At 47.2% G+C, this 26,396-nt stretch overlaps 1 protein-coding gene and 1 pseudogene across 1 annotated transcript; one reads left to right on the top strand and one right to left on the bottom strand.

Moving 5' to 3' along the window:
• Trpv2 (transient receptor potential cation channel subfamily V member 2) lies at positions 1-25,832 on the top strand. Its single transcript, XM_026411360.2, has 15 exons — positions 1-252; positions 1,624-1,917; positions 4,786-4,919; positions 6,802-7,092; positions 7,853-8,151; positions 15,077-15,250; positions 15,696-15,851; positions 16,407-16,505; positions 17,973-18,043; positions 18,530-18,695; positions 20,939-21,005; positions 21,111-21,439; positions 22,771-22,898; positions 23,699-23,778; positions 25,596-25,832. The coding sequence occupies exons 2-15, from the start codon at positions 1,730-1,732 to the stop codon at positions 25,688-25,690; spliced, it is 2,277 nt and encodes a 758-aa protein (XP_026267145.1). The 5' UTR covers positions 1-252; positions 1,624-1,729; the 3' UTR covers positions 25,691-25,832.
• LOC113198586 (developmental pluripotency-associated protein 2-like) lies at positions 11,151-12,241 on the bottom strand (annotated as a pseudogene).
• Positions 25,833-26,396: the final 564 nt, after the last annotated feature.

Below are 26,396 nucleotides of genomic sequence, written 5' to 3' on the forward strand. Positions count from 1 at the left end.
GGTCCTCACCGGGGAGGGTAAAATCCGCACTCCCCAGCTTGGCTAGCCGGGCGGGCTGAGGGTGACCGTAGGTAGCACTGGAGCTGGAGCTCGGAGCTCGGACTGGGTGGGGTGGTTCCTGCTGCTCCACCGCTGTCACCGCCAGCCACCCCTCCCGTCTTCACTTCCTCTCGGAGCCCCCGCCGCCCCAGAGACTCGGGGATCCCAGCTGCCGCTGCCAGCCGACGCCACGCCCTGGCTTCAGCCTGCGGGGTAAGTTGGTGGGCAATTCCGGGGGGAGGTAGGAGGGGATCGGCCCCAAGCCTGACAATGAACCACGGAGGTGGGGAAGCCAGTCTGCAGCCAGGGTCTGTAGGGGGCTCCCTCTCCGTGGACCTCCAAACCTCTGCCTCTGCTGCCAGTGTGTATGGGATCCCAGGAGGGTCCCATGGTAGAAAAAAAGTGAAATGGGGCTGGACAGACAGCTGTTGCAGCTTGGGCTTAGGAATAGTGAGTGGGTTCTATGAGCCAGGATGGGTTTGGGGACATAAGCTCTCGGCTGCTTGGTTTGTGGCTCGAGTAAGACGCTGGTGTGGGCAGAAAGATGGAGGCTCAAACTGCAAGTGGAGGCTGCCAGACAGGCCCTGGCCTTCCCTGGCTACTCTGTGGAAAAGCCCCATTCAGGTCCTAGAAGGCACTGGGAGCCCAAAGCTGTCTGGGAGTGGGCCCAGGCCCTGCAAGCAGCAGCGCCATCCCCTGTCCCCTTCCCTTCTGGGCCCTCCTCTTCTGTGCTTCCTCTTGGCAGCCTCCTACCCACTTCTTTCACTGCTTGCTGTCTTGGGACCCAGCTCTGATTCTTTTCCCTTCTTTCTACTTCTGCCCACTGGGGATCAGGGGCTCCGGGACCCTAACTGGCATCCCGGTTCTCGCCATGTGATAGAGGCTGTGGTTTCAGTTTTCCTGTGAGGGTGACATGGCTGTTGTCAGCTGATCTCCCTAAGCCCAGCCCAGTTGGGAAGGCAGAAGGCGCTGCTCAGCCAAGGAGGGGCTTTCTGCCCCATTCTGAAGCCCCTAGAGAGATGACATTTTCATGCCCCAGACATGAGTCAAATTGAAAACTTAGATGGACCCTGAGAGAATCTGAGAACTGAAGAGGAACTTCATGGTAGAGAGTGAGATGGTTCTGCTAATCACTGATGGCCTTGAGAAAGCCACTTCCCCCTCTGACCCTCAGTTTCCCTGGGAACAAATTAGGGGCTGGATGGACCCGTGGCTTTCCACTTGGTTTCCTTAGAACTCTTCCCTTGTGTGGTGAGGAATTGGATGTTCTGCTCCATCCCGGAAGCTTCAGTTTTATCTGTGGTGAATATTGTCCGTCAGTAGGATGTTGGGTAAAAGAAAGGGTTGTGGCCTCTCAGATGTTCGGAAGTCCCAGAGGGAAGTTGGCAAGAGCCATGGCTCTTTTTGTGGGACTGCATCAAAGAGGGGGCCATGTTGAGTCCCTGGGCCATCCTTACACCCCAGGGCTCCTCACTCCTCTTGGGCTCTTCCCTTCTCCTTTCCCACTCACTTCCCCTCCTACAGGGCTGGGATCCTGTATTGTAGATCTACAGACTTTCAACTTCTAAACCTCTTCTTCTGCAGGCTCCAACCAGACCAACCCAGAACTGGGCTTCAAGGAAGAAGGGACCCCTGACATCTCCATCTCCACAGAAGTTCCAATTGGTCTGAGCAGCCTCCTTCCTTCAGGATGACCTCGCCCTCCAGCCCTCCGGCGTTCAGGCTGGAGACATCAGATCAAAACCAAGAAGATGGTGCCGAGGTGGACAGAGGAAAGCAGGGGCCTCCCCCCATGGAGTCACCGTTCCAGGGCGAGGACCGGAACTTCCCCCCGCAAATAAAAGTGAACCTCAACTATCGAAAGGGACTGGGTCCTAGGTGAGGCCACAGATGCAGATGGGGCAAAGGGCCCCCCCACTCCGCTTCTGCAGAGCACCCTAATTAGGTTCAGTAGCCAGCCCAGCACCGGTGCCTCTTCTGTACGGCTTAGCTCTGATGGCTGCTGGGCCCCAGATGGGGACCTTCACTCTGTTCTCTGGGGTTTGCCATTCCCACCACCCTTCCTTCTCCTATTCACCAACCCCCCCCTTTTTTTTTTTTTTGGTATCAGGGATTGAACCCAGAGGTGCTCTACCGCCAAGCTAGATCCCCAGCCCTTTTATTTATTTATTTATTTATTTATTTATTTGTGGTGCCAAGGATTGAACACAGTGCCTTGTGTGTGCAAGGCAAGCACCCTACCAACTGAGCTATATGCCCAGCCCCATTTTTTTTAAATTTATTTTTTAGTTGTAGTTGGACACAGTACCTTTATTTTATTTATTTTTATGTGGTGCTGAAGATTGAACCCAGGGCCTCGCATGTGCTAGGTGAGCACTCTACCACTGAGCCACAATCCCAGTCCCCCTATTTTTTGTTTTGAGACAGGGTCTGGCTAAGTTGATGAGGCTGGTCTCAAACTTGTGATCCTCCTGCCTCAGCCTCCCAAATCGCTGGGATTATAAGCATGCACCACCACACCTGGCTACCTTCTTAATTCTTGGTCTTCTGCTCTCTGAGGTTATCTTTTTCTTCATAGGGACACATTCTTCCAGCTCCAAAGTACTTAACCTAGCTATAAAATCCTCCAACCCTGTCATGGAACCTGTGGGATATATGAGGATCTCCATATAGACTCCATCCAGGGACAGAGGCAAGGATATCTGCAAGTGTCCCAAGCAATTCTTGGTTTTGTCCCAAAGGATGAAACTGTCTCCAGGGGATGTGGACCTAGGGGACTGAGGATGATGAGTTTCTGTGCTTTGATTTTCCTGTGGTCTCTCTGCTAGTTAGACTGTAAGTACAGGGGTCCTGCTTTCAGTCCTGCTAGGAGTCAAAGGAAGCTGCACCTGGCATAACCCTTAGTGTGAGTTTTACCCCATGAGGCTGGAAAATCCACATGGGCTGGGCAAGACTGCCAGGGAAACCCCTTCCTCCCTCTTCAGGCCTGAGGTGTGGCCACCAGCCTTGCCCTCCCAGGCTAGAGCCCCTGTGCTGTTTGTGCTGGAGGACCATGATCCAATTCAGCACCAGGAGAGGATACCTGGGACAGTTTCATCCTTCTGGAAGTAGTATTGCTAGCCTGATAGAGCTAGAATGGGCCCTGCAATGTCCTCTGGATCCTCAATTTATGCCCTTTGAGCTTCCCTACCCTGTGATGCTACTCTGGTGGCAGAAAGTGTCCCAAGGGTCACTTTTGCCAGCCAGACTGCTCACCCTACTCTCAAGCCAGCCGTGGAGTCATTATAGCCATGTTGTGGCCATGTGATCTGCTGGGGGAATGATAGACATGGGACCAGGATGAGGCAGACTGCAGCTTCCTGGTGTTGAGGAGGCCGAGGCTGGTTCTAATACCATCGTGACAGATTCCAACAATCATCTTATTCATCAGAGAATCATCAGCCCTTATGTGGTTTGACTCATTCCAGGAGATGGTAAGCTGTGGCTGGCCTGAGGGTTCCCAAAGCATCAAGTAGCCCTTTGTACGTTGGTTATCACTTCATATCTCCCAATCATGGTTTCAGGCCTCAGAGGTATAAATATGGACATGGCCCCATGCCCTTTCCCCTTCTCCATCTACTGGATTCTAATGAAGTAGGAAGTTCCTTCTGGGGAAGGTAGGAGAGATTTCCCCGAAGTGTAGTTTCTCAGTAAAACTCTGGTCAGCGACTGATACATTTGCAGGGCTGGGTCCGTGTGTTACTCTATCTCTGGGAAACCTCCTGCTAACTAAACTCTCTTTGGGGTCCAGAATCTGTAACTATTATTAGATAACCCCTGTGAGAGACTTGGCTCTGCACTCTTATCACTTTGGGCAAGTTCCTTCACCTCCTTGTTTGTCTCATGGAGAAAAGAGGGATTCCTTCTAGAAACTTCCCCATTTTTCTTTCTTTTTTTTTTTTTTTTGAGAGAGAGAGAGAGAGAATTTTTTAAATATTTATTTATTTATTTATTTTAAGTTATTGGCGGACACAACATCTTTGTTTGTATGTGGTGCTGAGGATCGAACCCGGGCCGCACGCATGCCAGGCGAGCGCGCTACCGCTTGAGCCACATCCCCAGCCCCAGCCCATTTTTCTTTCTTTTCTTTTTAACTGATAGGCCTGGAGTGGGGATTAAAAATTCAGAGTACTCTAGAATCAATCAATGTGTAGTTTCTGAGAGGAAGAGGGAGCTTTTCTCCATTCCTTCTTCATTTTTATTTTGCGGTGCTGGGGATGGAATCTGGGGCCTTAGGCATGCTAGGCAAGCGCTCCATCACTGAACCACATCCCCAGATGTTTCTTCGTCAAGGTCACTTGTGCATGAAGCCACCATCAGTCTTTATTTAGGTGCCTCCTGAGACCCTGTCCAGAACTGTATAAAAGTTCTAGACTATAAGTTGTGGGCACCAAAAGATTCTGTAGGATAACTACTCTGAAACATCAGTGTTCCTGGCCTATGATACACAGTTGATGCTGAAATTATCAGTGATGATGAGGGAGTCCTGGGGATGCAACAGATTAATGCCCCAACAGCAATCCCCTTCCTGTGACCCTGAGCCATTGGGGTCACCTGGGTCTGCCTTAGAAGGCAGAGGCCCTCAGAAGGGGTCCCATTCAACCTGGGGTGAGCAGTGCTTATAGGACTCCCTGGGACGGGGATATTTCTGGTGGAGGGGAAATGGCCCTTCTCCAGGAAGAATCATATAGACTACCTCCCCCACAGCCAGCCAGACCCAAACCGCTTTGATCGTGATCGACTCTTCAGCGTGGTCACCCAAGGTGCCCCTGAAGACCTGGCTGGGCTACAAGAGTACCTGAACCGGACCAGCAAGTACCTCACTGACTCGGAATACACAGGTAGATCCTGCCCTGTGGCCACCTTTGGGCTCTGGTGTCCTGTGGGCTGAGAGCTGGGCTGAATGAGTGGGCCTGGACCATGATCAGGATCAGAGAGGGGAATATTCTCCACAGCTCTGCTAGAATGACTGCTGAGGGCCCTGCAAATAGAACCGACTGGAGACAGGCCCCTATACAGTCCTGGCCATACCTCCTGCCTTCACCCTACCCCACCAGGCTCCCAACCTGTCTTTGCCACTCAAGTTCATTTCAGTGGCTAAGTGGCTACTCAAAGCTCTTGCTCTCGCTCTCTCTCTCTCTCTGTTTAAAAGAGCAGCATTATTGAGATATACATATCGTATTCTTCCCCTGCTGCAGAGCATCTTTGCTCAGTGTCTGAATATCTTTATTGTTTGGACTGATTAGAAAAATAACATATGTACACTCTAGAAGATTAGGACAGTAAGGAAATGTATGAAGTCAAGGGTAAAAACAGTTTGTCATTCTGGGCCCCCATTACTGGCTTGCAGCATATCTTTTCAGACTTTCTTAGAATGCCAGGTATATATTTATATAATTGGGGCATTGTCATATGTGCTAATTTGTAGTGTGTTCCCTGCATACTTAATGCATCTTATATGTCTGGTAGCACTTTCCATTTCAGTACATCCCTCAGTCTGATGACTGAAGATTGAGTTTTCCATTGTGTAGATTTACCACAATTTAGTTAACTAATTAAAAGAAGTTGGGCCTGGGGATGTGGCTCAAGGGGAAGCGTGCTCGCCTGGCATGCGTGTGGTCCGGGTTCGATCCTCAGCACCACATACAAAAAAGATGTTGTTGTGTCCACCAAAAACTCAAAAATAAATATTAAAATTAAAAAAAAATTTTAGTTGTAGATGGACACAATATCTTCATTTATTTATTTATTTATTTTAATGTGGTGCTGAGGTTCAAAACCAGTGTCTCACTGAGCTACAACTGCAGCCTCTTAACTCATTTCTTTTTGTTGGCTATTTAGATCATTTATAGTTTTTTTTTTTTTTTTGCCTCAACTTCCAGGCCCTCTGGTGCTAAGCATTTTGTTTATATTATTCCTTTGGGTCTTTACAATAACCCCCAAATATCCCCATTTTTCAAAGAGGAAAACTGAGGTTAAGAGAGGCCAAATGACTTGCTGGAGGAGACAGAGTTATTAAGTGGAGGGGATCACCTACAAATTCTGCTCTGAATTTTCTCATGAATAGACTATGTTGCATTTGTGATGAGTTATGTCTTAGAAACTTTGTTTTCAGAATTTTTTTTCAGTTTTTTTTTAAAGAGAGAGAGAGAGAGAGAATTTTTAAATATTTATTTTTTAGTTTTCGGTGGATACAACATCTTTATTTTATTTTTATGTGGTGCTGAGGATCGAACCCAGCACCCGGAGGCGAGCGCATTACCATTAGAGCCACATCCCCAGCCTTTCAGAAATTTTTGTTATACCTGTTGATTTTAATATCTATTGCCTGGAGGGTTTTTTTTTTTTTGACCCAGGATTGAACCCAGGGGCGCTTAACTACTGAATCATATCCCCAGCCCTTTATATATATATATTTTTGAGAACGTGTCTTGCTAAGTTGCTTAGGGCCTTCCAAGTTGCTGAGGCTGGCTTTGAACTTATGATCTTCCTGCCTTAGCCTCTGGAGCTGCTGGGATTATAGGTGTATGCCACCATGCCTGGCTTGTTTGGAGTCTTAATACTCTGCTACATAACCATGCTCCCACCAGTATTATACAGAAATAATCTTTTTTTATCCTCCCATGGGATACTTTGGAGCCTGGGCTTGCTGCACATTGGCAGGCAGCCCAGTTGCTCCGGTTCTGAGCACTGTGTGCCCCTTCCACTCCCTTTTTCCCACAGAGGGCTCCACAGGGAAGACATGTCTGATGAAGGCGGTGCTGAACCTTCAGGATGGAGTCAATGCCTGCATCCTTCCATTGTTGCAAATCGATAGAGACTCTGGCAATCCGCAGCCCCTGATTAATGCCCAGTGCACAGATGAGTACTACCGAGGCCACAGTGCCCTGCATATTGCCATTGAGAAGAGGAGCCTGCAATGTGTGAAGCTCCTGGTGGAGAATGGGGCAGATGTGCATGCCCGTGCCTGTGGCCACTTCTTCCAGAAGAGACAGGGAACTTGCTTCTATTTTGGTGAGTGAACATTTCTTGGATACATTGAGGTATGGAGGAGGCAAGTCCTTGTTCAAGTTCACACAGTTAGTGTGTGGCAGAACTGGACTTAAACCCACATGTGTCTGACCCTAATACCCTTCTTCAAACCACTAGGCTGCCTGCAAAAGCAAGGTGTCTTAAGAAATGTGTTTTTTTTTTTTTTTTTTTAGAGAGAGAGAGAATTATATTTATTTTTTAGTTTTCAGTGGACACAACATCTTTGTTTGTATGTGGTGCTGAGGATCAAACCTGGGCTGCACGCATGCCAGGCGAGCGCGCTACCGCTTGAGCCACATCCCCAGCCCTTAAGATATGTTGTATCCTCATATAGTTGAGGAGGAGGCTCAGCATGCATCAAGCCCAGGCAGGGAGGACAGGGGGATGCTAGCATTGGCCTGTGTCAAGACTTGACTGAGGAATCTGGAGATGTAGCTTCGTGGTAGAGTGCGTGCCTAGAACACAATAAGGCTGTGGGTTTGATCCTAAGCACTGCCAAAAAAAAAAAAAAAAAAAAAAAGGATTTCATCAGTCTGAATTAAGGGTCAATGTTCTGGGTTCTTGAAAAGAATAGTGTAAGAGGCAGGGGAGAGAGGACCTTGGTTGGGTGGCCTCTGTTTTATACCCTTATATGGTAATGAAGCCTGACCTGATTCAAGGAGGCCTGACCTTTTGTCCAAAGAGCAGGAGGAATGGAAGCTGAGAGGCCTGAGGTCCAAGCTGACCCCTTCCCCATCCACAGGTGAACTGCCTCTATCTCTGGCTGCTTGTACTAAGCAATGGGATGTGGTGACCTATCTCCTGGAGAACCCGCACCAACCTGCTAGCCTGCAGGCCACTGACTCCTTGGGGAACACAGCCCTCCATGCCCTGGTGATGATTGCAGACAACTCTAAAGAGAACAGTGCACTGGTGATCCGTATGTATGATGATCTTCTCCAAGCAGGGGCCCGTCTCTGCCCCACTGTGCCGCTTGAAGACATTTGCAACTTGGAGGGCCTCACACCCTTGAAGTTGGCTGCCAAGGAGGGTAAAATTGAGGTAAGCTGCTGTCCCCCTCCCTGTTGTCTCTCTCTTTCTTGGAAGCAGCAGGACTCAGCCAGAAACATCTGTGGAAAGAGCCTGAGTGGTAGACCAGAGCACTGGTCGTTCCATTTTTCAATGAAGTGTTCCTATCCATAAGAAAAAATTTCAGGTTGAACCTTAGTGTTAGTTTACTGTCACTGTGACAAAATGCCTGAGAGAATCACCTTAAAAGGTAGAAAGATTTATTTTGGTTCACAGTTTCAGAAGTCTCAGACTATGGTCCCTTGGCCCTAGTACTTTGAGAAAGGCAAAACATCATGGCAGAAAGCATATGATGGAGCAAAGCTGCTCATCTCATGGTGATCTGAGAAGCACGGAGAGGGGAGAATCCTTCTTCTTCTCTGTAGGCGCCACCTTCCAAAATATCTACCACTTCCCAATAGCACCACCTGCTGGTGACAAAACTTTTAACACAGGAAACATCGGGGACATTTCTTAAATGTCAAATTTATGCCAAATCAAAACGACCTTCAATGTGTGTGTTTATTTATACATTATAAGCAGACCAGTCAGTCAATAAATTGGGTTGTAAAACATAGGGGAATATTTTTAGTTGTTTGGGTTTCTTTCTTTTTCTTTTCTGTTGAAGTACGGGGGTCTTTCAGATGCTTAGGCAAGTACTCTACCACAATACCCCCGGCCCTGAGTTTCTTTTCTTTTGGGACCAGCGATTGAACCCAGGGAGAAACGGTCTTGCTAAGTTTCTCAGGGCCTCACTGAGTTGCAGAGGCTGGCTTTGAACATACGATCCTCCTGCCTCAGCCTCCCAAGCCTCTGGGATTATAGGCGTGAGTCACTGCACCCACCTCCCAACTCTGGGTTTTTTACTAGGAGACAGTGTTTTGATATCCTTTGCCTCCTTTGCTATTAGATTTACTATTATATTTTCTTCATATTGATTGGTAACCATTCTTTATAATGGACTTAGTATTTTGTCTATTACAGTGCTTGCAATTTTTCCTCCCATATTTAAAAAAAAAGTTTGGAGTTATAAATGGACATCATGTCTTTATTTTATTTGCATTTTTTTGTTTGATTATAGCAACTTTATTCATAACTGCCAAAACTTGGAAGCAACCAAGGTGTCTGTCGGTAACTGAATGAATACATGAACTGTGATTTATATCTTGAGAATGGATATACTCAGCACTAAAAAAATAATCCATGAAGACATGAAGAGACCTTAAATACATATTTCAGATTATTTTAAAATACATGTGTATGATTCTAAATATAAAGCATCCTAGAAAGGGCAAAGTTATGACAGTAAAAAGATCTGATTTATAGAGGCTTGGTGGGAGGAAAAAACAGGTAGAACTGAGGGAAGGAGCAGAAGGTCCGTGAAGCAATCCATGAATTATCATGCAGAATGTTGGATACACGTCAAACCTTAGTCAGTGGCCAGTGTGGTGGGGGCCATAATCCCAACTACTTGGGAGACTGAGGTAGGAGGATTGCAAATCCAAAGCTGGCTTTGGCAACCTTTTTTTTTTTGGGGGGGGCGGGGGTTACCAGGGATGCTTTAGCACTGTGCCACACCCCCAGTCTTTTTATTCTTAGACAGGGTCTTGCTAAGCTGTTGAGACTGACCTCAAATTTGCAGTCCTCTTGACCTAGCCTCCCAAGTCTCTAGGATTACAAATGTGTATCTCCAACCCTCAACCAGTCTCGGCAATTTAGTGAGACCCTATACCAAAATAAAAGATAAAAAGGGCTGTGGATATAGATTAGTAGTAGTGTTTTCCTGGTTCAATCCCCAGTAACACACACCACACACACACACACACACACACACACACACACACGGATCAAAATCATAAGATGTTCAACAAAAAGCATGAAACCGAATATACAACTGGGGTGTAGCTCAGTGGTAGAGTGCTTGACTACACGTGTGAGGCCCTGGGTTCGATCCTCAGTGCCACATAAAGATAATAATTCATTATAATTACAGATAATAACTCATTATAATTAGTTAATAATTAATAAAAGGCCGGGCTTGGTGGCATATGCCTGTAATCCCAGTGGCTCAGGAGACAGAGGCAGGAGGATCTCAAGTTCAAAGTCAGCCTCAGCAATTTAGCAAGGTGCTAAGCAACTCATGAGGCCCTGTTTCTAAATAAAATACAAAAATAGGGCTGGGGAGGTGGCTCAGTGGTTGAATGCCCCTGAATTCAATCCCTGGTACCCCACCCCCCACCAAAATTAATAATATACCAATACTGACTCATCAATTAAGGAATGTACCACACTAATAGGACATGTTAATATTAAAGCCAGGTGCAATAATGCACACCTATATCTCAGCTACTTAGAGGAGGCTAAGGCAGGATTGCAAGATCAAGGGCAGTCTCAGCAATTTAGTGAGACCCTGTCTTAAAATAAAAATAAAAAGGGGCTAGTGTTGCTGGTAGTAGTGGTGCATGCCTATAACCCCACGATTCAGGAGGCTGAGGCAGGAGGATTGCAAGTTCAAAGCCAGCCTCAGCAACTTAGCGAGACCCTAAGTAACTTTGGGAGAACTTGTCTCAAAATTAAAAGGGCTGGGGATGTGACTCAGTGGTTAAATCTCCAGTACCAAAAAACAAACAAACAAACAAAAAAAGAGGCACAGAGTTAGGGTTATAGCCTAGTGGTAGAGTGTCCCTGGGTTCAATCTTCAGTAAACACACACACAAAATTAATGTTAAACGCATCAGCTGGAGAAGTACAAAAGAACTCTTTTGCTCAGTTTTCCCATAAACCTAACTCTGCTTTAAAAAAAAAAAAAAGTATAGTAATACTTGAGTCTGACACAAATGATCAGGAGACACTGAAAATGAAAGACGGTCAGGAACCAGCCCAGCAATCATCAGGCTGTGTGATGATTTACCTATGGGCTCTCCACCACTTGTCCTGGGAGGGGAAGAGGAATATTTGCAAATTTATGTCCTGTTTGGGGGCCAATAATAGGAAAGCAAAAAACTTTTTGTCTGTTTCTTCTCAATTGCCTTCAGATCAAAATAGTACTTTAACATTGCTTAAGGTGGCACCTTTTGGTCTCCTACAGGGCATTGCTTTTTCTCTCTTGTTATAATTAATCCTATCATCATCATCTTATTCCTTTTTACACATTCAGGGCATAACAGATTATCTTCTAGTCCCGAGGGTGGAAAAATACAGGCAGGTAACAGGAAGAGGGAAATCATCCTCTTGGGAGTGTCAGGGATCCAAGTCTGACCTGCATGGAGCTGCAGGCGAACCCAGCCTGCTGTTTCTGCAGAAAGAGATTGGCCATAGACCACACACCACCTGACACCAGAGGTTTGCAGCAAAAAGGCCTCCAGAGAAATAGAGTTGGGACACAAATTCACAGCCTTGCGCTGAGTGGCTCTGGCAGCCATCCTTGCCCAAGATGCCCATATGGACTCCTGAGCTGAATTTACCACTTCAACCATGTTAGTCTCTTCCTCTCTTTTAACCTTATCACGACTTTCCTGAAGCCCTGCTGTGTTGGCCACTGCCTTCCATTTCCTGGAAACTGGCTTCAATCTGGCCTCCTGAGATGTTTCAGGAATATCATATCTTTGTTCAGGGTATGCATGCTTCTGTAGCCTCAAATAAATAAACCTCTATTTTCTGGCCATCAGTACTCAAATTGAATTGTTGGCACCATTTTCGCAAAGTAACCCCGAGAAACCTTATTAATTGGAGGCAAAATGGTCGGCTGGTATTTTACAAGAGGCAGAGGGTTAGGGTTATAGCCTAGTGGTTATAGCCTACCAAGGTTTTGTTTGAGGAAGGCAGACTTCGTGTTTGATTTCTGCAGTTGAAGAAACACTTGTTTCCATTGGATATTCTTGTTCCTCTGTCACTGGGACCAGTGTTAAAATCACATTTTCCTCATCGAATTGCTCCTCAACCAAGTTCTTCTCAGTGACCCTGTCATTTGAGCCTGACATTTCCAGGAACACCGGGAGAAGGCAAAGGCAGCAGGGCTCCGGACAGCTATGCCATGTGCGCCTTCTTTTATTTACATTTTTAAAAATATTTGTTTTTTAGTTGTAGTTGGACACCATACTTTATTTTATTTATTTTTATGTGGTGCTGAGGATCGAACCTAGGAGCCTCACAGGTGCTAGGTGAGTGCTCTACCCACTGAGCCACTACCCCAGCCTCCATTTTTTTTTAGAAAAATTTATGGTGGGCTGGGGATGTAGCTCAGTTGGTAGAGTGCTTGCCTCACATGCACAAGGCCCTGGGTTCAATCCCAGCATCAAAAAAAAAAGTAGGGTCTGGGGTTGTGGCTCAGCAGTAGAGCGCATCCCTAGCACGTGTGAGGCACTGGGTTTGATCCTCAGCACCACGTGAAATAAAGAAATAGATAAACAAACAAACAAATAAATAAATAAATGTATATAAAAAAAAAAGAAAAAATTATGGTGTGTTCTTTGCCATCCAGAATGTAAGAGTTTTATATTTATAGCTGGGCATGGTGGTACACACTTGTAGATCCGGCTACCTGGGAAGTGATGTGGGAGGATCACTTGAGCCCAGGTGTTAAAGATCCTGGGCAACATAGCAAGACCCAGTTTCAAAAAATAAAACAAGGGTTGAGATGTAACTCAGTGGTAGAGTACTTTCTTAGCATGCACAAGTGCACAAGGCCTTGGGTTCAGTCCCTGAAACCACAAAAAAATTATGTCTGCATGTATAATTAAGATTTTATTGAGTTTTACTATTGTATTGCTTAATTCCTTCCACAAGATTTTATATATAATACGATTATTATATCATTATATTCTGTATATAATTATATAGATTGTTACAGGGAACTGTCACATAATTTTATATATTATAAAATAATAGTTGTATGTAAAAATTATATACAATAGCACATCCATATCTGCATTTTCTTTCAGACTTTTGCGGTTCCATTTTATTTTTATTTTTATTTTATTTTTTTGGTACTAGAGATTTAACTCAGGGGCAACTTACCACTAAGCTACATCCCCAGCTCCTTTTTATTTATTTATTTATTAAAATAATTTTTTTTTAGTTGCAAGTGGACATAATATCTTTTTTAAAAAATTTTATTTATGTGGTACTGAAGCTCAAACTCAGGGCCTCACACATGTTAGATGAGTGCTTCACTGCTGAGCCACAGCCCTTCATTTTTCCTTTTGAGTCTGGGTCTCACGAAGTTGAATAGGGTCTCACTAAATTGCTGAGGCTGGCCTTGATTGTGATCCTTCTGTTTCAGCCTCCTAAAGCACTGGCATTATAGGTGTGCACCACTGTGCACACCTGCAGTTCCATTTTAAATGCCTAAAATTTGATTTATCTAGATGATGATGATGATGATGATGATGATTATTATTATTATTTGGTAGAAGGAATAAGCATGATCCACCTCTCATTTTTTTCCTTTCTTTCTTTCTTTTTTTTTTTTAGCTTATTAGTATTTGAACCTTATTGTCAAAGCCCTCACAACCTCTGCAGTTACACAGGGCCAACACTTAGAAAGTAGGCATTTTTTTAAAGGTGAAGATAAAAACATCCTGATAAAAAATAAAAGGTGTGATTGTGCAGTCCTGTAATCCCAATGAGTCAGGAGGCTCGAAAGTTCAAAGCCAAGCCGGTGGCAGTGGTGCACGTCTGCAATCCCAGTAGCTCAGGAGGCTGAGACAGGAGGATTGGAGTTCAAAGCCAGTCTCAGCAATGGTGAGGCACTAAGCAACTCAGTGAGACCCTGTCTCTAAATAAAATACAAAATAGGGCTGGGGATGTGGATCAGTGGTCGAGTGCCCCTGAGTTCAATCCCTGGTACCCCCTCCCCACAACAAAAGTTCAAAGCCAGCCTCAACAATTTAGTGAGACCCTGTCTTAAAATAAAATATAAAAGAGGGTGGTTAAAGATAAAAATAAACATAAATAAAAATCTTTTTTTGTTGTTTTGTTTTGGTATTGGTGGTTGAACCCAGTGGTGCTCTATCTCCAGTTCTTTTTATTTTTTATTTTGAGACAGGATCTTACTGAGTCACCCAGACTGGCCTCAAACTTGGAATCCTGCTGTGCCTCAGCCTTCTGACTACCTGGGATTACTGTACATTGAAGTTTTAATACTTTTTTCCTGCCCTCCATGTTCCCCGGAGTGCCTGCTTACGAGCCTCTCAAGTGACTGAAATCCAGGGTGTGCCCTCCCATCTGTACCCTCTTTCCCCCATTTCTCATTTGTGAAATCAAATTGTTTCTTTTCTTTTTTTTCTTTTAGTACTGGGGATTGAACTCAGGGCACTCACTGAGCCACATCCCCAGCCCTATTTTTGTATTTTATTTAGAGATAGGATCTCTCTGACTTGCTTAGTGCCTTGACTTTACTGAGGCTGGCTTTGAACTTGCGATCCTCCTGTCTCAGCCTGAGATTACAGGCATGCACCACCACTCACAGGCCTCAAATTGTTTCTTCACTGTTCAGGTTCGGGACCCCTTTCTATTCTGTTGAAAGCTCTGTACTCTGACCATAGAAGTGCATATACATGTATATGTGGACTCCATCTAAGGAGTTCAGGAAAGAGGGACAGGAGGAGGAAAGGAAGAGCCTGGCTGGCCGGCAGGCCTGCATATCTGTGGAAGGATGGGCATGAGAGCTGTCCTGTGGCTGAGCGGGCATGATGTGTGGAAGAGCTAAGACACACAAAGACCCATGTATGGAGGGCCAGGAAGGCTGGGGTAGAGAGACAGGTGGGAAGGAGCCATTTGGGGACTCCAGGGGGTGTGGGAGCCTGCCCCGTGCCTCTGCAGATGGTGGGCATCTCTGCAGGGTACTGGTTGTTTCCCAGCCTTGACCCAGAATCAGTACTGGGAGTGGGTCCAGCAAGCTCATGGGGCTGTCCTGCAGATTTTCAGGCACATCCTGCAACGGGAGTTCTCAGGACTGTGCCAGCCCCTTTCTCGAAAGTTCACTGAGTGGTGCTATGGGCCTGTTCGGGTGTCACTGTATGACCTGGCCTCTGTGGACAGCTGGGAGGAGAACTCAGTGCTGGAGATCATTGCCTTTCACTGCAAAAGCCCGGTGAGCCTATGGGGATGTGGGGGTGCCTTTTAAAGGGCCTGGCTCAAATCAGGGTTGCCTCATGGACCACACCTGCCCCATTCTTGTGCAAGTGGGGTTATAGCTGCACACCCTGACTCTGGCTGCCAGGCCCGCACTTATTCCACACTTTAAATCCTACCCAACCCGGGGATCATGCCAAGGTCTTCTAGAGACAACTATTGAGGTCTCTCTTATTGACGAGCACTTGCTATGGAATGGAGGATCAGGAGGGCTGGGGTGGAGGCAGGTGGGGAGGGAAGATTTGGGACTCCCAGGTGGTGTGGGACCCCACCCCCACCCCTACTCCTCTCCATTTCCCTTGACCCTTACAGGTAGCCTGACATGAAGTGGTCGCTCTGTCTATACCTGCTATCTATCCATGCCCTGTCTCTACCTAAACATGGCTCTCCCCTTCCCACCCCAGCACCGACACCGCATGGTGGTTTTGGAACCACTGAACAAACTGCTGCAGGCGAAATGGGATTTGCTCATCCCCCGGTTCTTTTTCAACTTCCTGAGTTACCTGATCTACATGTTGGTCTTCACTGCTGTGGCTTACCACCAGCCTGCTCTGGAGAAGGCAAGGGCAAGGAGGGAAATGTTCTGGGGGAAGCCTATTTGAAGCAACCCTGGAAGAAAATGGGCAGGGACCCCCCCATCCTACAAGGGATAACTCTGAGGCTTAGGTGGCTTGAGGGATATACCCAAGGTCTATGGAGGCCAGCCTCTTAGAACTAACAACAATAATAGTAGTGAATACTGATCCAGTGCTCACCATATGTGCAACTGTATTCTAAGTGACTGACATGTGTTAAAAAGTGAATGCTCACAACATCTCTCAGGGATGACTAATTATTATCATCCTCATTTGGGGAAAGGGAGACACAGAGAGGTTAAGTAATTTTCCCAAGTTCACACCGACTGGAAGGGGTGGAGACAGGATTTGAAACCAGACATTCTGGTTCCAAACCCCACATTCACAACCACTATATAATGTGCCTCTCAAGTGACTGGAATCCAGGGGTGCTTGGTTGGAGCCCACGTTCCCTCTCTGTAGTGGAGTCTCAGCATGGTCTGTCAGCTATTAGGGAGAGGATCCAGGTCCCAGGTCCTATCAGCGTGTGTGTATCTTCAGCAGGCCTTCCTCCCGCTGAAAGCGACAGGTGGAAACTCAATGCTGCTGCTGGGCCACATCTTGATCCTGCTTGGGGGAATCTACCTCCTCTTGGGCCAGGTAAGGGCTTCTGCCCATCTCCCTACCCTACATCACTTCCAAATCCAGTTCCTATTCAGACCAGCCAGCCCTACCCCAGTTGAGGGCCACAGGTGCTGGTTTTGTCTTCTGGGGCCTTGGTCCTCATCCTGCCATGCTTTTGGGGATACTTGAGGGATAGCAGATGGCTTCTCTGATTTCTTGGTAGTGAAGGCTCTGCTCCCCTGGGAATCAAACTGAAAGCCTTTGTCTCTGGGTCCCTTAACTGGCTGGGGTGTTCCTTGCTTGGGGAGCACAGAAGGCCGGTGGCAGGTGGAGCTTAGCCCATCTTCTGCAGGAGGACATCTTTAGTCAGAAATGCTTCAAGCTGGGGCCGGGGATGTGGCTCAAGCGGTAGCGCGCTCGCCTGGCATGCGTGCGGCCCGGGTTCGATCCTCAGCACCACATACCAACAGAGATGTTGTGTCTGCCGAAAACTAAAATGTAAATAAAATATTAAAAGAAAAAGAAATGCTTTAAGCTTTTCAGGAGTCAGGATGAAGCCCAAGACATGGGACCTTCTCAGAGTCCGTAGGATGCAGGCACCAAACCCAGGTTGGCTGGAGTACAGGGTGCGCCCCAGGAGGCTAGGGGTGGGAGCAGGAGCTCTCCTTAGGTCCACTTGGGCTCTTGATCTAGATCCACAAGCATCAGGAGGCCTATAGAATTGTCTGGTATTTACAGGTGGCTGCTCTTCTTTTTCTTCTTCTTTGTTTTTGTTTTTGGTGCTATTGGGGATTGAATCCAGGCATGCTCTCTGACTGAACCATATCCCCAGGCCCTTTTATTTTTTGAGATGGAGTCATGCTAAGTTGCTGAGGCTGGCCTTAAACTTGTGATCCTCCTGCCTCAGCCTTTCAAGTACCCGGAATTACAAGCGTGTACCACTGTGTCCAGATAGCTGTTCATTTATATATTTGCACAGGGGATTTAATCCAGGAGGGCTTAACCACTCAGCCACATCCATAGCCCTTTTTATTATTTATTTTGAGACAGAGTCTTGCTAAATTGCTGAGGCTGGCTTCCAATTTACGATCGATCCTCCTGCCTCAGCCTCAAACGTCACTGGGATTATACGTGGGTGTCACTGTGCCCGACTATTTATATTTTTGGAAATGGGGGTCTCATTAAGTTGCTCAAGGCTGACCTTAAACTCCTGGGCTCAAACAATGCTCCTGCCTCAGCCTCCTGAGTACCCCTAGTTGCACAATACCATGCTCAGCTAAGGCTATTCTTTTTAGTAAGAAGGTTGAAAGCTATCTAGGTTTTCAGGATTCACGAATCCCTTCCAAGTCAAAGCTACTGCCTTCACCACTAAGGTGGGCTGGTCAGGCTCCCACAACAGTGTGCATGGCACAAATAGGGAGCTGGGATCCAGGCCCTGAGGGGCAGCCAGACTGTGTCTGTGCTTGGAGAGTAACTTTCACACCCCTCTGTCTTTTTCCATAGCTGTGGTACTTCTGGCGCCGACGTCTGTTCATCTGGATCTCCTTTGTGGACAGTTACTTTGAAATTCTCTTGTATGTGGCGTCTCCCTCTCCCCTGTTCCCCTACCTCCCCGGTCTCTGAGGTCTGGGAGAGGCTGTTGTGGCAGAAGGTACCAGGCTGGGCCCAGGAAGTTCCTAACATGAGCTAGACTTGGGAGTCCTGAGTGCCACCCAGTTAGGGCTCCTTTGTGCTCCTCTCCTTGTAGATGATGACTGTGATTTTTACCTTTACTGAAACCATGGATCCCCCGACTCTTTCCTTGTAGTGTCTCACTTAATCCTCAAAGACACTCTATGAGTAGGTGCCGTTGTTATTATGCGCATCTTACAGGGGAAGGAACTGAAGCCCACAGAGGCTGAATAACTGGCCTAAGAGGGAGGTCAGGTCCTGTTGGGTCTGGTTGCAGATGGATGGCATCCTGTGGTGGGAGAGGCAGTAGTGGTCAGTGCTGGCCAGCGGGAGTTTGGAAAATATTGCCAGATGGCTGGGAAGGTAACCCAGATCTTGCCCCCCTATAGTCTGCTCCAGGCTCTGCTCACGGTACTGTCCCAGGTGCTGTGTTTCATGTCCATCGAGTGGTACCTGCCCCTACTTGTGTCCTCGCTGGTTCTGGGCTGGCTGAACCTGCTTTACTATACACGTGGCTTCCAGCACACAGGCATCTACAGCGTCATGATCCAGAAGGTGAGAGAAAGGTAACCCAGGGGCAGCCAGACTGGACAAAGCTGGCCATCACAGCCCAGTGGGACTCCCATTGTCCCCAGTATCCGGAAGCCTTCCTCCACAGATAACCTGGGCAGAAGAGGGCCTGTGTGTGTCTGCTGCGAGTTGTTCACTCAGTCACTCTTTGAATGTCACCTTAAGCAAGGGCATGTTTGCACACACCTGCTCCAGTCTGCATACATAGACATGCACACACGTGTGCTTAGAGGTATTACACATGGGCACATGTATCCTTCTTCATGAAGGAACAGAGAATAGGCACAGACCCTCATCTGTGTTCTGTGCCCTGTGACACGAGGGCATCTGCATGTGTCTGTGTCCATCCATTTATTCCTCAAACATTTAGGGAGTGCTTGCCATAGGCCAGGCCCTGCTCTACATGTTGAGAATATTCAGGGAACAGAACAGACAAGTTGTTACTCTCCCGAAGCTGACAGTCCAGTGGGGGAAATGAAAACACTAAGAAAATTACCACACCCGAGAACGCCACCAACTGCTAGATTTTGTGAAGGAAATATGGAGGACACGGTGACAGAATGGGGAACAGAGGACACTTGAGAGACCACCCAAGAGGTGGTGGTCAAGTGGAGACCTGAAAGTGTGATTCAGCCACCAGTGTTGAAGAGGAAGGATCCTAACAACAAAGGAAAAGGGGATGAACAAATGGAGAGAGCTTGAGACAGAGCCAGGAGGCAGGAGAGTGAGGCAGAGCAGAGGAGGCAGGGAGGGGCCGGGGGCTTTGTCCAAGGGGCTTTGTTCAGGGGGAGGAATCTGAAGGTTCCTAGAGGGTTTTTTTTTTTTTTTTTTTTTTTTTTAGAGGGCTGTGGCTGTGGCTCAGTGGCAGAGCGCTTGCCTGGCATGTGTGAGGAACTAGGTTCAGTCCTCAGCACCACGTAAAGATGAATAAACAAAATAAAGGTATTGTATCCATCTACAATAAAATACTTTAAAAACCTTATAAAATAGACCTAACATCAAGTTTACCATTTTAACTTTTTTTTTTTGGTGGATGGAATGTACGGCCTTGTACACACTAGTCAGGCACTCTACCATTGAGCTACATCCCTATCCTTTTTCATTTTATTTTATATTGAGGTAGGGTTTCACTGAGTTGCTGAAGGTCTTACTAATTTGCTCACACTGGTCTTGAACTTATGATCTCCTGCCTCATCTTCTCAACCTCATACATCACACCTGGCTCATTTTAACTTTTTTTTTTTTTTTAATGTACCAAGGATTGAATCCAGGGGCACTTAACCACTGAATCACATCCCCAGCCCTTTTATTTTAATTTTTATTTTGAGACAGGGCCTCACTAAATTGCTTAGGGCCTCGATAAGTTGCTGAGGCTAGCTTTGAACTTGCCATTCTCCTGCCTCAGCCTCCTAAGTCGCTGGGATTACAGGTGTGAACCATTGCATTCGGCTCATTTTAACCTTTTTTTTTTAACCTTTTTTTTTTAATATTTATTTTTTGGCGTAGATGGACACAACACAATGCCTTTATTTTTATGTGGTGCTGAGGATTGAACCCGGGTCCCGCCCGTGCTAGGCAAGCGCTCTGTCACTGAGCCACAATCCCAGCTCTCATTTTAACCATTTTTTAAAAAATGTTTTTAGTGAAATTTATTTATTTATTTGTTTGTTTATTTATTTGTATGTGCTGAGGATCAAACTCAGCACCTCACATATGCTAGACAAGCACTCTACCACTGAGCCACAATCCCAGCCCCTCATTTGAACCATTATTATTATTATTATTTTAGTTGTAGATGAACACAATACCTTTATTTCGTTTTTATTTATTAAATTTTATTTATTTATTCATTTAGTTGTAGATGGACACAATAGCTTTATGTATTTATTTCTATGTGGTGCCGAGGATCAAACCCAGGATCTCACACGTCTAGGCAAGCGCTCTATCACTGAGCCACAACCCCAGCCTCTCATATGATAATTCGGTTTAATTTTTTGCTGCTGAAGGATTTTTGGTAGGAAAATGATTCGATCTGAGGTAGATGTTTAAAAGACCCTTCTGCTCAGTGTGGCTGCACAGGCCTTTGTATGCACTTGTGTGTGTGTGTGTGTGTGTGTGTGTGTGTGTCTGTGTGTGTGTGTTATACACGGGGACCATGTTTGTGGGGTCTGGGATCATATGTAGTGAGTGGCCCAGCCACCACTCACCTCCTGACTTGTGTATTCCAGGTCATCCTGAGGGACCTACTCCGCTTCCTTCTGGTCTACTTGGTCTTCCTTTTCGGCTTTGCTGTAGGTAAAGGCCCTTTCTGGTCCCCACCTGTCCCCCACCCTCCCTGCACACATTCAGGCTGCGGCTGGCTGGTCTCAGGCTGAGGATCCCTCTCCCACCCTCCCACAGCCCTGGTGAGCCTAAGCCGAGAGGCCCGGGACTCTGGAACCCCTGCAGGAAACAATGCCACCGAGGTAGCTCAGCCTGGGACAGAGCAGGAGGATGAGGCAACACCATACAGGGGCATCTTGGATGCCTCCTTGGAGCTCTTCAAGTTCACCATTGGCATGGGCGAGCTGGCTTTCCAGGAACAGCTGCGCTTCCGTGGGGTGGTCCTGCTGCTGCTGCTGGCCTACGTGCTGCTCACCTACGTCCTTCTTCTCAACATGCTCATTGCTCTCATGAGCGAGACCGTCAACAACGTTGCCACGGATAGCTGGAGCATTTGGAAGCTGCAGGTGCCACAAATGAGGCTCCCCCAAACCCCCTCTCTGAGTTCTGTGTTCTTGCTGAGGGGTGCCCAGGACCCTGCTGAGCTTGGTCCATCCCACTGGAGACTGTCCAGGGCCCTGCACCTAACTGAGTGGGCTGAGCTCAGCAGGACCAACTTCTGGACTCCCTCATTCATTCCTTCCTGAGTAGGGTTGTTGCGAGGATAGGATAAGCTCAGAGATAAAAAGTGCTCAGGACAGTGTCTAGTGGGTGGTCAATGTAGTCATTATTTTCATTATTATTATCTAGTATTTATTTTCTTTTTCTCTTTTTTGGCTCTGAGAATTGAACCCAGGAACGCTTTACCACAAACTATATCCTTGATCTTTTTAAAAATATCTTTGCTTTATTTATTTATTTATTTTTAATGTGGTGCTGAGGATCAAACCCAGTGCCTCATGCATGCGAGGCAAGCACTGGACCACTGAGCCCCCCCCCCTTTTTTTTTTCTTTCTTTTAGTACCAGGGATTAAAACCAGGGGTGCTTAACCACTGAGCCACATTCTCCAGCCCTTTTTTATTTCTTCAATTTTGAGACAGGGTCTTGCTAAGTTGCTTAGGGCCTTGCTAAATTTCTGAGGCTGGCTTTGAACTTGCAATCCTCCTGCCTCAGCCTCCTGAGTTGCTGAGATTATAGGTGTGTGCCACCATGCCTGGCTCAGTCCTTTTTTTCAGTCAAAAAAAAATTTTTTTTTTTTTTAAATATTGAGGCAGGCCTTACTTAGTTGCTGAGGGTATCATTAAGTTCCTGAGGCTGTCCTTGAATTTGTGACCCTCCTGCTTCAACCCCAAAAGTTAGTGGGATTACAGGTGTGTGCCACTACGCCCAACGTTATGTAGTCTTTCTTTCTTTCTTTTTTAAATATTTTTTTCCGTTGTTGATGGACCTTTATTTTATTTACTTATATGTGGTGCTAAGAATCGAACCCAGTGCCTCACACTGAGCCACAACCCCAGCCCTAGCTAGTATTTCTTGTCTGCCTATTATTAGTAGGTAAAGTGGGCTAGGAACAGTTCTAGGTAGTACACACACAGCAAAGAATAAGACAAAGCCCTTCCCTCACAGAGCTCTCATTCTGTGCTCCTAATAGGTAAAGTGGGACCATTTGGTTTACAAATGGGGAGACTGAGATTCAGAGAGGTAATCAGGCCTTGGAGCTGGATTTGAATCCACATGCTTAGTGGGCTTTGGGTTATACTATAAATTGGTGTGGGGTATATTCCTAGTCCTCTTGTCCTATGTACCTTTCCCTCCAGTGTTCCAGGCTGCTCTTTCTGATGCATCCTTTATTTCTAGAAAGCCATCTCTGTCTTGGAGATGGAGAATGGCTACTGGTGGTGCAGAAGGAAGAAGCAACGGGCAGGTGTGCTACTGAAAGTTGGCACCAGGCCAGATGGCACCCCTGATGAACGCTGGTGCTTCAGGTAAGTGAAGTGGGCAGGGAAGGGTGGGGGCCTTGCTAATCCAGCAATCCTTAGGGCCCACTAGCAGTGCAGGCCAGTCTTACTCTCCTGAAAGCCAGGAGACAGCTGCCAGTAGTCAGTCTGGTGGGAGAGACAAGGCCCAGGAGTGCCAAGGGATTGCATCTGGGCAGGTTGGATCAGGGATGCTAGATCTCACAGTCCCCAGATTGCCACTGCCTGTGGTTCTGCTTATTTGGCCGTCTGCTTTTCCTAGTGTCTTAAACTGAAGGTCCTTCCCTGGCGACCCCTCACCCCAGCCAGAGTGTGCTGGGGTTACAAGCACACTAGCCTTCCCCAGCTGGGCTGCTCCTCCAATTTTCTCAGCCTGATCTTGAAGATGTAATCCTTAAAATGGAGAACAAGCCATTGAATGGGGGTATAGGATGAAGGGTTTATGTCTGAGAAGCAGCCACAAAAAGGCCCCAGAATCCAGAGCACAAAGACACACCTGATCTCAATTCCTCTTTAGTTGCTCTGTGCAACCCAGGCTGCTGCGAATAGCTGGAAAGGAGGGATGGATACCTGTTCCTCCACGCAGGCACCTGGCTCTGGGGACTTAGTCTAGTAGCTACAAGGGCTGTGCTCCTGGGGCGATGTGGGTGCCCCGTGCCTTGTGGGAGAAGGGTAGAGAAATCTCATTCTCCTCACTATCCCTGGGTCCATGAGAGTTTCTTCATAGTTCACCCACTTGGGGGTTCAGCCCCTCTCTGGGACAAAGCAGCTTGGACCACTGTATTCCCAGAGCTCTCTGTTGCCTGCAGGGTGGAGGAAGTGAACTGGGCTTCGTGGGAGCAGACACTATCCACAGTGCGTGAGGAACCATCGGAAGGCAATGCCCCTGGTGAGTAGATGTGGGGCTGGAGCCCCTGCCCTGGGGCATGCGCACATGTGTGCATCTTCTGGGCCACACAGCCTTGGAGGGTCTGGGTTGGGACCCTGAGGCCTCCTCCATGGCTGCTCTGCAGCTGCATTCCAGGCCTGCTTCTGCCACAGGGCTTGCCCCCTGAAAATGGTACCTCTCCTCCTTTCTTCTCCACTTCAACTCACCTGCTGACCTGTTTTCAGGGAGTCACCTGGGGAGCTCTTAGAGATTCCTCCAGCCCAGCCTTCTCCCTGCCTCACTCCCATTTTCTCTTCTTGTTGGGGTTGTAATTTGCCCATCCAGTTGGTTATTAAGGATCTGCTCCCTGTCATGCTTGGGTACAGCCTGAGGGCCCAGCAGGGGCACAAGTTAGGAAGAGCACAGATGGCATCTCTCTGGGCTCTTGGGGCACTTTCTAGTATGGCAGGCCAGCTTTGGTGAGCTTTCCCCTACTACCTAAGCCTCCATCCCCTTTTACCCCAACCCCTTCACATCCTGGGAGAAGCCATTCCCTTTCCCTCACCTCATGTCTGAGGTCTTCATCCTCCCTGTTGGCATAGGATGGTTCCTCTGGTTCCCACCTGGCTGACTCAACACCGAGACGGATTGTTTCCTTCCACCTCAGAGGCCTGTTCTGAGGATGAACTCTCTACAGCCTGTACTTTCTTTCTGGAACTTTCAAGAGCTCTCACCTTGTCTCTTCTGTTGGCTCATCTTCTCTCCTTTCTCCTTTTCTTTTCTGAAGAATGTCACCCGCTTGTGCCTGTGGCCCCAGCCCCCTCCCTCATCCCAAACAGCTTCCCTGAGTCTCTCATGAGCCTTGGAGGGAGGCTCTGCTGGTTTCCCAGCTCCTGGCCCTCACATGCCATTAGGTTTCCTCTCTACCCTCTCTTTGCACCGCCCTTCTTTTACTTCAATACTGAGACTTTGAGAGTCATCTTGGCCTTCATTTTGCCCCCAACATTCCACACCTGTCTGTTCTCAATGCAAACTTGACATTCTCAACAGGAATAGCCTTGGGACTACCTTATTGGGCACACTCTCCACACCCAGGTGGGAGGCCTTGAAGGACTCTGCCTATTCTCCCCTACATTCACCTGGAGTCCTTGATCTTTCAGGCAGCAACTCACCCCTGTGCCTCTGCCTCTCATTTACCCTGCTTCTGCATGGGTGGCCCATCCTACAACCTGACATTCAGACAAGTCTTTCTGCTTCAGGTTTATTGCATGCTTTTTCTACTAATGTAGACAAAACTCCCCATAGCCCATAATACACAATACCTCCCACTGTCTGGAGGCCACACTCCTCAATATTGAGGTCAAGGCCCAATCTAATCCATTCCCCACACCTCTGTCCACGGTGGCAGCCACTTGGGTCGCAGCACTCCTTGTTCTCTGGTTCACTTGGACATGTCTCTATTGGAAGTGTTCGTCTGCCCCTCTGGATGTCCAAACCCATCATCATCCCAACATAATGTGTCTCCTCTCTCCTCTGAGCTCTCTAAGCTCCTAAACCATTTCTGTCCTGCTTGTTAGCATGTCTCACATGTTCTGTTTTTTGAAACATGGCCTGTGACCTCAAGGGACTTTAAGCTTCTGGGGTGTGGGGGGGTGATCCCTGACTGGCATATGACAGGGGTTCAGGAAATGCTTATGAAAGTAAGGAGGCAGGGAGAGGGACTGTCCAGGGTGTGATGGGCTTTCCTGAAACGCTGAGATCCCTTCCCATTCCTGGCACCTGCCTCCTGAGGATATACCCAGTGGTGAAGCCACAGTGTTCCTTATTCTGTTTTACAGGTTCCATGAAGAACCCCATTCTGGCTTCCCAGCCTGGGGAGGATCGTGCCTCAAAGGAAGACCATCTTCCTCTTCAAGTGCTTCAGTCTCACTGATGGTCCATATGCAGGAGGCCAGCAGGATAGAGTGAAGAATCTTTCCAGCCACACATGCTTGCTCTGGGGATCTTTAATTTTCTTGGCAAATATAAATATATATATATATATATATATTTTTCACAACCAACTCTACTGGAAACATTATTATTGAGCAACGTTGCTGGGGACCTTTGGTTTAGTAATATCTGCATGTCTCTTTCTGCCTCTGGGTATAGGGTTAGACTGATCCCACTTTTTCTTGGGAAAAAAAGTCTAGCCCAGAAACCCTTAGGTACTCCCTTCTGCCCTCAGTCCTGGGATTGTCCTCTTCTTTGGGGCAGGCTACTGGCTGAGGTTCTGTGCCTGCTGTCATGGCAACCACACACATCCCCCTTCCTCTACCAGACACCCATTAAATCCACTTCTAAGACGTCTGACAGTCTCCTTTGAGCTCTCTGGTTTAGTTCAGGCTCTGAATTACTGCTTTCTCACCCACTTGAACTTCGTACTCAATTTCATTCCTTAGATATTCCTAAGACCCAAGACAAACATGTCATCCCTGCACTTTGTAGGCCTGAGAGGTTCCCAGGGTATAGAGAGTGTTGTTACAAAAATCCTCAGCCTTCCACGACTCTGCCTATGTATTTCCAGACACATCTTCCCTTATATTCCTGCTACCTGCCGGAGAATGTGGTGAAAAATCAATTTTCACCGAATTTTTCAT

Source organism: Urocitellus parryii, chromosome 7 (assembly GCF_045843805.1).
Source record: "Urocitellus parryii isolate mUroPar1 chromosome 7, mUroPar1.hap1, whole genome shotgun sequence".
Classification (NCBI taxonomy): domain Eukaryota; kingdom Metazoa; phylum Chordata; class Mammalia; order Rodentia; family Sciuridae; genus Urocitellus; species Urocitellus parryii.

Coding starts and splice junctions, on each gene's coding strand:
- Trpv2 (XM_026411360.2), top strand. CDS start 1,730: ATGACCTCGCCCTCCAGCCCTCCGGCGTTCAGGCTGGAGACATCAGAT. Junction 15,852..16,406: donor ACCAGCCTGCTCTGGAGAAG/GCAAGGGCAAGG, acceptor GTGTATCTTCAG/CAGGCCTTCCTCCCGCTGAA. Junction 18,696..20,938: donor ACAGCGTCATGATCCAGAAG/GTGAGAGAAAGG, acceptor TGTGTATTCCAG/GTCATCCTGAGGGACCTACT.